The sequence below is a fragment of the Pundamilia nyererei genome, unplaced genomic scaffold (genome assembly GCF_000239375.1).
Source record: "Pundamilia nyererei isolate P.nyererei 1_Seehausen unplaced genomic scaffold, PunNye1.0 scaffold00047, whole genome shotgun sequence".
NCBI classification, from domain to species: Eukaryota; Metazoa; Chordata; class Actinopteri; order Cichliformes; family Cichlidae; genus Pundamilia; species Pundamilia nyererei.
The window spans coordinates 101,814-112,676 of NW_005187448.1; the positions used below are offsets into that span (position 1 = coordinate 101,814).

Consider the following 10,863-nt stretch of genomic DNA (forward strand, 5'->3'; position numbering starts at 1 on the left):
AAAAAAAAATCATCATATGATGATGTGGGGCTAATGAGATTGTACTCTTCTGTCTGCTCAAGAGTGTTTTGTAATTTGATAAGCAATGCAGACATTTATTGTATTATGCTGTAAAATTTGTTAAGTTTATTTAAGAGTGGTGAGCCTGAGATGGTTTGGATATGTCTAGAGGAGGGAGAGTGGATTTGTTGGGCAAAGAATGTTGAAGATGGAGCTGCCAGGCAGGAGGAAGAGGAAGACCTTTGTGGATGCAGTGAAAGAGGGCATGCAGAGGTGTGACAGACTAGGATGCTAGTGATAGAGTGAGAAGGAGGCAGATGATATGTTTTGGGGACCCCTAAAGGGAGCAGCTGGAAAATAAAAGGAAGATGGTTGTTATGTGAGAACATATTTATTATAAAGTGTAAAATATGTAACTGCCATTTACGTCTGCTCTATTGTTTGTGGCATTTTCTTATGGCAGATGAATTTAATGGATAGAGTGTGTATGGTTTGGAAATGTACAGGGAGCATTTCATGTGTCTTTGTTGATGTTAATAAGAAAAAATTTCTATGGCATATCTGGAATTATTTTACTTGATCGTTATTATGATTTGTGTACTTTCGTTTTTTTAATGCTTCCTACATTCATACTCAAATGTATTTATTATTTAATTTTATTTCAAAATATATGCTTACTGTAGTTGCTTATCTTGTTGCAATAAGTTGCGCAGAGTTTAGGCAATGTTCTGGTGCAGTTTTAGAAGCCAGACACAATGTTTTTCTCCTTCTATGCGTGCTAAGTGTACAGGGACTACTTTAAACAGTCCCTGCAGAATTTGTCTTATACGTGAATGCAGGCTTCTGCTTCTTGCTTTAGCCACGTGGTGGCGATGAAGTTCAGCAGGCAGAGTTATCCCCATCAACTGTTTGCTGTGTCATCTATGATTTCCCACGCAATTGGTGGGGAATCCAGGTGATCCCCTCTAAAAACAAAGGGATCACCTGTAATAACGTATTGTTTTTTTAATGATTGTCTTCAAAAACATGCGAAGCTGTTCAAGTATGTTCTAAAGTAGCCACGTTACAAGGAGAATAAAGCTGATAATGTTAATAAGGTCATTACTGCATGTAACGGGGCTTTTAAGGAGTGTAATTAAACTCATCCACACCAGCACAAATAACAAACAAACCAAAAAACCAAAAAATAAAAAATCCCTGCCGAATAAAATCAGTCTTAATTTAGCCTTCGCGATTATGGATCTTCGGGAGTGTTTGTTTGATGCTGGCAAGCGAAACTTGGCAGTAATTCCTTGATGTGGATGCCAACTATGCAGGGGTGGATCATTCTGCTGAATTTCCATAATATCTATGCATTATTCACTAGGAATTTTCTCTGAGGTGCATATTTAGATGGGAATGGGGTTTGGATAATGAAAGCTAATTTCCCCGGTGACGGTGCTACCCCGAATTAATCTATCTGACCTCCCCCTTTTTCCTGAGAAAGACACTGTTAAGAGTTGGTGGTTTTGGGGGTGGATGTTGAAAGGCTCCGATACGCACACGTTCACAGTGTATCTCACACACGCACATCCCTTGCGTTGTTTTCCGGGATCACGCCACTGCTTCCACTTGGGATCTACACAGCAGCAGCAGCAGCAGCGACATGGCTGATCATCACCGGACGGGACGGTGCAGTTTGTGAGCGAAAGTTAACGCGAAAAATGAAATACAGCGGACCAGCTATGTAGTCATCCAAGCGACCGGACACTGCGACACACCGTACGGCGCTCCGATGCAAATTATTTGAAGGATTGGAGGCGATCTGGTGTATTTTTTTTGCAGCAAAGTAGTTGGAGGAACTTGTCGCAGTGGCTTCATCCCAACGTGCTGCCTGGATTACCATACAGAAGTGGAACAATAGTCTCCTGCAGCAGAAACACTAGCAGGTCAGTGGCAGCGGTTCCCGTTTGTTTGTTTATATTCGGTCGTGTCGTCGTTCTGGCTGTGTTATAATAACCAGCATCGATACCCAACCACGGGTGTCCGATCACCTGACGTTCCAGGTAGGCTTATTTTTCGAGTCGTTAAACAAAGATGCCGTTTATAAGTTGGCGTGACCGGGGTCAGATTGCGCGTCTGTGTGGAAGTGCTGTAGACAGATCACTGCAGAAAACTGAATCGCAGTAGCAGATAAAGCCGATAAATGGCGACACGGGCACCAAAGTCCAATCCAAATTTAAGTCCCTTGGGCAATAGAGCCTAAAGTCTGAAACCATTTCGGCGCCCTACGCCGTTCAAATAGAAACTTAAAGGTCAGGATAGCGTCAAAGATGACCCCAGCCCCCCTTTCCTTTGAGTTTCTGAGCTTGCTTGGCGGATGTTTAACTTTTCTTTGCCCTGCTGGATTCTCCTCCTACCGGATACTCGCGTCAGGAAAACACGGGGAGAGAGGAACTGGCCGAAATTGTAAAAGGCCTGGAAGGTGGAGGAATCTCCCAGCCAGGCCCGAGCCGGAGCGCCACCGTGTATGTTTGGTGTGTTTGCTGTACGTGGTGCTGTGTGGGGGCTGCTTTGTGCTGTTCACTTGTGTGCGCCCTGCCCGCAGTCACGTCGAGACTGTACGGGATATCTCGCCCGTATATGTGACAGTCCAGAGAGAGTGTGCTGCGGTCCTGCAGTGCTGTCGATAACCTCGTGGATGTTCGCCATAAACCCACACCGCACACGCTGAACAATTAACGTCACTGGCGAACGCAGGGCTCCACATTATTTCCTTAAAGTGTGCTGGGAGTATCACTGTGCGCTAAATAATTTATGGACATCTCAAAGTGGGAAGTCCAGATTGAACACTGCGCGCATCCGTTACTTCTGTTGCCCTTGCAATGCACCCCGAATAAAATAAAATGACACTAATAATCCACGAACAGTAATAATGCGTGATGATCTTGAATATGTATTTTAATTTGTGGTCATGAGTTCCTGACCCTTCTACTCTTCCTTTTTCTTTGGCAAAGAGCTCTTTATTTCAAAGTGGGGATGTATTGCCAGGAAATCACTTCGTTACACAGTAGGAAGAATTTTCTTGAATGTTGTTCATTTTTATAATCGAATAAGGTAGTTTATATTCAGAACAGTGTATTCTTGTTATTATTACTATTATTGTTGTTGTTGTTGTTGTTGTTGTTGTTGTTACATAATGATAACGTTTTGGATGGAAAGTTATTCAGTAGTTAAACTGTGCCAACTTTCCATAGATGACAGTATTGTAATGTAGTGTTCTCCCAATGTTCCCAAATGAGCTTTTCGGATCTACTTCTGTGTATAGGCCTGCATCTATGTTATTGTACCATGATGTTATCATAATATTGGTATGTCTGAAGAGATAAGTAAGATTAAAAGTTATATATTTGCCATTTATGTATCTAAAGTCCCTTTGTATTAATATCGTGATAATGATAACAGTCACACTGCAAAGGCTGAAATGAACATGTACTAATCTTTCTGTACTTTCTCTGATCCTCATGAGCCAGATCTGCCAACAATCATACAGTCACACTTTCTTCTCCTCTCATGGCACACAATGACATTCTAGATCTTTTGCTCAGTCTTTTCCAATATGTTTTATTTGTTATTTTGTTGTGCTTGTTCATTCAACTTCTTTCCATATATTATTCTCTTAATCTGTCTCCGGAGATTCAGATTTAGTGATGGGATGCAGACAAGAAGCCCTTGGGTTTATAATGAGAAGGGACTATTGTCTGGGTGGATGTGTGTCGGATTCTGTAGTTGGGCAGATTTGTGTGTTACTCATGCATCCCCAGGCTGCTGTGCAAAAGCAATGTTGTGGCATTGGAGTGGCACTGAGTGCCTGTTCCACTCTGCCACATTGCATGTGTGTGCATGCATGCGTATGATTCATGTGTCATTGAATTTCAGAGTAACGCTTGTTTATTTCTAATGAAAAGAAAAAGAAAAATAGGTGCTGGATGTAAGACAATATGGCTGAAGAAAATGGAGACCATGGTCACACAAACAGCTGAAATACTCTGTGTGTGTGCATGTGTGTTTTATGAATGCATCGGACAGCTTGTGTGTATATTACACATTCATTGTGCAGGCATCGGCCCCGTGGTCCATTCATTACTTTTCCTCTGAAGAAGTCATAATTGGCATAATCCTAGAGCCAAGTTGGATGAATGATGCTCCGTTATGCTCTCATCCCAAGAAGTTTGGCAGGAAGTTTCTGAAGCTGACACTGGCATGTTTGGGTGTCAGTACTGAGAGATGCGAATTTTGAATTATCAGCTTCTTTTTTTTTGCCTCTTTCTCTCTCGATTTTCCTTTTCTCTTTACCTCATAGACAGAAACTGCGGTTCCAGTCTGGGCCTGTAACCTAGCAACCCAAATGGTGTGTCTTGAATAAATCAGACTGTTCCTCTTCTTTCCTCCTCAGGAGTCTTTTAGTTCACCTCCAGGCTACAATATCCATGCAACCACCCCACACATGCATGTGAAAACACAGTGTGGTAGAAAGTCAGAGGTTTTATCTTTTTCCTGCTTTATATCAATTACTTCGTTGACCTTTGATCTCTTGTGTTGTTTTATTACACAGCCCTTCTTAATGCATATGAGTTTATGCTCTGTATTGCTTTCAGAGCTAAAACACCAGTGCTTGTTATGCTTTTGAATGTCCTAGAGAATGAGTGTAGCCTTTGTCATCTGGAGTGCGTCCCTCCATTAAGTGGGAGTTATGCATAGCAGAGTTATTTGTGGTTTGCCAGGTGTCCGTCTGCACATGCTGCAGCATGGAGCCACATGTCCTATCTCATTCACTGATGGGGCTCTGCCAACTTCGTCACACTCGCAGCTCCATCTGCATCACACAAGACTCAAAATTGAGTGCACAGTCAATTTGATTCTTGACCATCACTGTTGCACTTAAACGCTCCGGAACATCTGAACACATCTTATATTGTCATTAAGAATAAAATGTGGTATAGCCTTAGCTTCATAGTTTTATTAAACAAAGCTCATCAAGTGGAAAAAAAATCTGTCTGTCTTGAATTTCCTGAAAAAACATCTTTAAAAATAACAAACCTTACAATTTAAGGAGGATTAAGTAAGCTATATTTCCATAAAATGAAATATTTATAATGAATGCTATGTGTTTATTTTGTATAACAGTCTATTAGAGACCCTTATTTTGTTCTATGATAAAACTGGAAATCTTAACTTGCTATACATACAGAGATACCCAGAAGTGCTTCTCTGTATGACCCACTGGATGCTGAGATTTGTGTTACTGTCCATGCTAATTCAACCCAGATAAGAGGAAGACTGGGGAATTGGTTATTGTTGTGTGCCTGTTTGTCTGTGTCTATGTCTATGTGTGTGTGCTTGCCTGGATACCAGCAATATGTCTGTCTTAATGATAACACTGGCATTTATTTATCTGGGTAATAGGCAGAAAATTATATCTCAAGTGTTTCCCCCTAATATGACTCATTTATTCCTGAAAATTTATGGATAGTCACTCCAAGGTTACGTGAGGAGAACCCAATCTTCTTGTCCAAGCAGCCACCTTCTCTAATGAAGTCTGGGAAAGCATGCAAATGAGGATTGGGGGGGGGGGGGGGGGGGGGGATTTATTGCATACTAATAATCCATGTAGCGCATAATACAAAATAAACAAGTTACTTTCCTTTTTCTCAGTTTTTTCCCTTCTTTGGCTTGTTTTTTTATCTTCAAAGAAAAGCTTGCAGCTAAGGTGTAAACGACATCTAACTACAGTAATCTCATGTAAACTGGCAGAGGCAATGTTGTGAGCAATAGATATTGTCCTAAGCACATCTTCTGGTGAAAAAAGGCCAGTTGTCCCCAGCGCTAATGTTTGAATTCCCTCTGAGCACTAGTTGTCTCTAATAGGCCTGAAAAACGTAGAGCCTGAAAGGATGAATGGCTTTTGTAGAGGCCTCCAAAGTTGGACACAAAGAGAAAGGCAGTGGGTGCAGTGTGTATTTGCCCATGTCGCTGTGTGAGTGTGAGTGTGTGTCTGCGCACTTCTGCGTGCCAGCTCACAAGCCCTTATGGGTTTGATAGAAGGAGCAGGAAGTGGAAGGGAGACAGGAATACTCTGCCATAGCTGTGCCTACCTTCAGGCCATTAAGGCAGAGAGTAGAAGACATAACAAACTGACTTCCATACACAGAACTCCACACATGCAAAGGCACAGTACTGTACATACACTCATGAAATAGAAATGTCTACTGAGAGGCGCCCTAAACAATATATATATTTGAAAGCTCACTGAGGTTTACAAAGAGGTATACAAGCACAAATACACACAGTGTGGCTGTACCACTGAATACATAGAGCAAGTTGCTGTAAAAACACTATGTCCCTTTGTCCACATTTATTTTAAGGATGGGATACTTCTGTCCTGCAGATGCATAGACACTGTGCCTTATTTACAACTAACTTTCCACCAGTTTAGTTATCATATGAACAGCAGGCTAAAATGGAATATTGAAGGATTTGCTGTAGATGTGTCGATGCGTTGATAATACTTTAGACTGCAGTTCATACGCAATTAATTCATTGCATGTAGTTTATGGACCACCCAGTGAAATGCTTGTCAATCACAGCTCATCTGGGAAAGCTGCTCTGGTCTGAAACCTCCGGGAAGTTGCATTGTCAGCAGTTTGGTTTTATTTTCTGTACTTTTTTTGTTTGTACATTTCTTTTTCTCTCTTTTTCTACCCCTCCGTGGGTTTTCTTCATCTCATTCTTTGTCTTTTATTCTGCAATGTTTGCTCTTGGGATACATAACAATGAGGACACAGGCTGTATGAGCAAACAGAATCTCTGGGAGCTTAACGAAATGCAGAAAATGCGCACGGGTTGCACTGCAATAGTTTACCTGCACAGTGATAGAATAACAGGGTAGCATGGATGTGGTGGTTGCCGATGGTGATAATGACAGCTCTGAACATGTTGCAGGTAGTGCTTTTGATTATATAATTATAATGAAGGTGGTGCTTTTCTTCCCCCTCAGGCCTGAGGGCCCCAGTGGTGTGACTGAAAAGATGGACAGGATGAAGATCATCAAGCGGAGGCTGTCCATGTCTCTACGCAGTGCTCGGCCCGTTGATGACTCTCTGTCCGAACTTGCAGAACAGATGGCCTTGGATGAGGCATCCACAGCCAGGGACAATGGTGAGAGATGTGAACGAGTGCCCTCACACATGTACATGCAAACACATTAGCAAGCATTGGCACTCAGACATACAGTATGTGCACAGAGACCTACAGTTAAATTAACAGCCAAAGTTAAAATTTTTGTGACTGAAACGTAGTGTGTTTGTGATGCTCAACTACACTACACTGTGTGCACCTACATATATACTGGAATTACAGTAACACAGTGTATAGTAGAAGAAACAGACAAACAGCTTATACTGTTCTTATGATAAAGAATAGATGTGTCATCTCCATAACCCTTGTAGGAGTTGCAGAGTCTGACTCCAGCATCTGTTATGCAGATTTTCTTTTCATGCAACTGCAGTTATTAAAGGACACCTGCTCTTGTTTTGCAACATTTCAAGACATTACGACTTCATTTAGAGCTTTTATTCAGTACAAGAAGACCAAGCAATAACTAAATGATGGTGTAGGTGGAGAGGGTTAAAGTAAAGGTCCTTTATGATGGATGAAGGTCATACAGAATTAAGGGAGCAGATCTTTCACTTTTCCTCACTTTATGTCATTCATTTACACTGATGCCCTCTCAGAAATAACACATTTCTTAATGCAAATATCTCATAAACTGTATGTGCCTGTTTAAATGTGTGTTTGTCACTTTTTTTCATGTCCACTACTCTCATAAAGTCATACAGACATGCAAATGCTACACAGAAGCATATTCATGGTAGCTTCATCTGCTTCTATAACCCACTGAAGCCATCCATGTTAACCATCATCATCTTTACCACAATCTTCATCACAATTAACCTAACAATTCAGTTAACCACTCAGTCATCAAGACTGAATGGCAGTGTACGCTGGGAATGTGTGGGAATTCCCAAATCTGTCAGAACTCAGACACACTGTTTGTTTCTTCATGTTTTCACATAAGAGATAGAAAATGTCTTTGCTTCTAGAAGAAAGTCTGAAAAACAGTGTCATCCTAAGACACTCTGGGTGCCATCTGCTGGGCATCGTCCGTGACTGCAGGTCCCACTTGGGAAGAATCAGAGACCTCGCACCCAGGCACTATCTTTGTATGTGTTTGTCAGAACATAGGGAGAAAGGAGGTTGTCTCAGCTTTGGCAGATGGTTTTTGTGTCAAACAAAACAACAAAGCTTAAGTGTTCAAATATAGCTGTGTTCTGTTGGCTGCTTGGCAAGGAGCGATGATGCTTGCTTGTTGCTGTCACTACAGCTCCTGGGCTGCAGCATCTATAGCTCTACCCCATTCATTTTTGCTTACTGGCTTCTTTCTCCTTTTCATTCTATTTTTACATCCCTTGCTTTTGTTTTGATAGCTAAACCGATGTCATTTCCAAAGAGTCCAGCTAGCAAGTGAGAGAAGGAGTGGAATGGAGCTAGTGATGAGGAGAGACATTAAACTTTAACCAACTGCTCTACATTACTATCTCCTTCTGTCCTTTTCCCTTGCTGTATCCTCCCCTTCTCCCCCTGGGTGCACAGCATCTCTCTATATAAGTCAAACTGTACAAAAGAGTGGTAGAAAATACTTCTCACATTTTTCTTGCTAATGAGAAGCAATGTCAAGGCTCGTGTTCACTGCAGTTCCTTTCTGTCAGTGTATTACTGGACCAGTTAGCTTGTTTTGCTTAAGTAAAACGGAGAAAAAAGAAACTCGGCTGGTGAATTTACCTTTGCTTGGTGATTTGAGTGAAATTTGAAGAGCAATTTGAAGAGAATTATGTCGTGTGGGCCTCCACCCACACTCTACTAACAGAATTCAATAATTACACATTAATCTGCGTGAAAGAAAGCTGACAGTACATGTATGCTGCATGTAAACGTCCTTAGTTTAGGTGCTTTGCTTTGGAAAAACTCAAGGAGTTTTTGACCTTTAGGTGTTCATTTTCCTAACACAGACAACCAAAAATCTCTTGTAGCCCTTACATCAATGATTATTATTACTCCCATAGCTCGGTGACCTGTCTGCTACAGTGTGTCTGCAAGTTTTATGTGTGCATGTCTGCATTTCTTTCTGCTGCTACTTCACTGTGAGTTCTATGAGTCAACAGATTTTCCACGATGCATGCCTTATGCCTCGTACACTTTCTATTTTCATTTCTGTTTCCGTGCTACAGCGGCTCCTCACATAATTACAGAATGATTACAGCATGATTACAGGAGCTGTGTGCATTTCCAGCCTTTTATCTCTTACTACTACATATTGTACTGTTCCTACATGTTCTGCTACCTTTCTGTGCCTGTCTGTGTGTGACTTTGTGTCATCTTTTTTCTCTTCTTCTCTCATTCCATTTTACAATTCCTGTCATCTTTTTCTCTATTTCACTGTTTTCTTCCTCTCGCCTGAACCCCTTTCTCTTTTCTTTGATCAACCTCTTTCCCTTCTGAGTTTTCTGTTCTCTTTTGCATCCACTGTGGGACTCTCTTTCTCCTTGGCTGTCTGTCTTCATTGTGAATCTCAGAGCCCATGGTGGTGTGCTCTGTACACCCTCCCGCCTCCCATAGTGCTCCCTCCTTCCTGCGTCAATATGCTGGTCATCTGGGCCGCACCGCCCTGCGCAGAGAGCCAGGTGGGGGGCTAGAACGAGACAGAGCCTTCCTGAGCCTGCACAGGACTGGATCTCTGGGTACACACACACACACACACACACACACACACACACACACACACACACACACACACACGGAAACCTGTAAGTAAACAAAGAAACATACAAAAGGTGCTGAATATTCATGATTATTCATATTTTATGCTGCTCTGTATGCCACTATAGGCATTTAATTGAATTGCTGACACTGCTGTACAGAGTGCCGTTCATTTTCTTATATTTTGATTCCAAGGAGCGTGACTGTCTTGTAATTTTGAAGTGATCATGAGCGCTAGCTCTCCAGGCTTTTTGGAGGTTTTAAAATTTTCTTTGCGCATTGGCTGCTTTTTCATTCGTTTATAGCCCAGTCCTTGACCGTGTTCAGAGGAACGGTTTCCTTGTTTCTTTTTTTTCCCTTTTTGGTCTGTTGAGCTATTTAACACTAACACTATACCTGCCTTTTCAAGGAAAAATGCACCAAACTCAAGGATGAACCATTATCGTATCTACAGATAACAGAAATCTTAGCAAAGTTCCAGTTTTAAATTGATAGTAAGCTTTGTTATTAGTAGCCTGTCACAAAAAATATTCACATTTCTTTAGTTGAATCTATAAAAAAATACCAAATATCACAGTTTGACAGGGATAAAATAGTTTTTTTGCACTAGCAAAGAGCTATTTACCCTAAACCTGGCATATTTCAGCATGGTGTGCAGTGTGTCCTTAAAAAAATTTAGGAAACTGGAAAATGAGCCTGCATCAGATTGTCAACCTGTCCGAGGTGTACCCTGCCCCTTGCTCTTTGTTAGCTGGGATGACTAAACTCATAGATTTATGGACACAGAAGAGTACCATCAGATTTTGATTCACAGATGCAATACCTGTCATGGTCCTGGGCCATGTTGGCCCAGTGTTCTTGGTTTTCTTGTATGTTTGTATTTTGTTCCTTATTTAGGCCATGTTTTCTGAGTTGCCCTGTTGTGTTGTTCCCTAAGTGTTTTCCCTTCATGGCTTTTACCCCCTGTGTGCCCCTCTGTGTATTTATGAGCCCTCGTCTCCCTTTGTG

General features: G+C 41.6%; 1 protein-coding gene across 6 annotated transcripts in view; it reads left to right on the plus strand.

Annotated features, from left to right (window-relative positions):
• The first annotated feature begins 1,498 nt into the window (after positions 1-1,498).
• LOC102215929 (cyclin-dependent kinase 17-like) overlaps positions 1,499-10,863 on the plus strand; it is a 40,921-nt gene continuing 31,556 nt past the window's right edge. For 2 of the 6 annotated variants that reach the window (XM_005732454.1, XM_005732451.1), the window contains exons 1-3: positions 1,499-1,928; positions 7,037-7,197; positions 9,672-9,836. In XM_005732454.1, the coding sequence (XP_005732511.1) occupies positions 7,068-7,197; positions 9,672-9,836 (295 nt within the window). In that variant the 5' untranslated portion in view covers positions 1,499-1,928; positions 7,037-7,067. The other 4 variants (XM_005732457.1, XM_005732456.1, XM_005732452.1 and 1 more) reach the window with 3 other exon arrangements.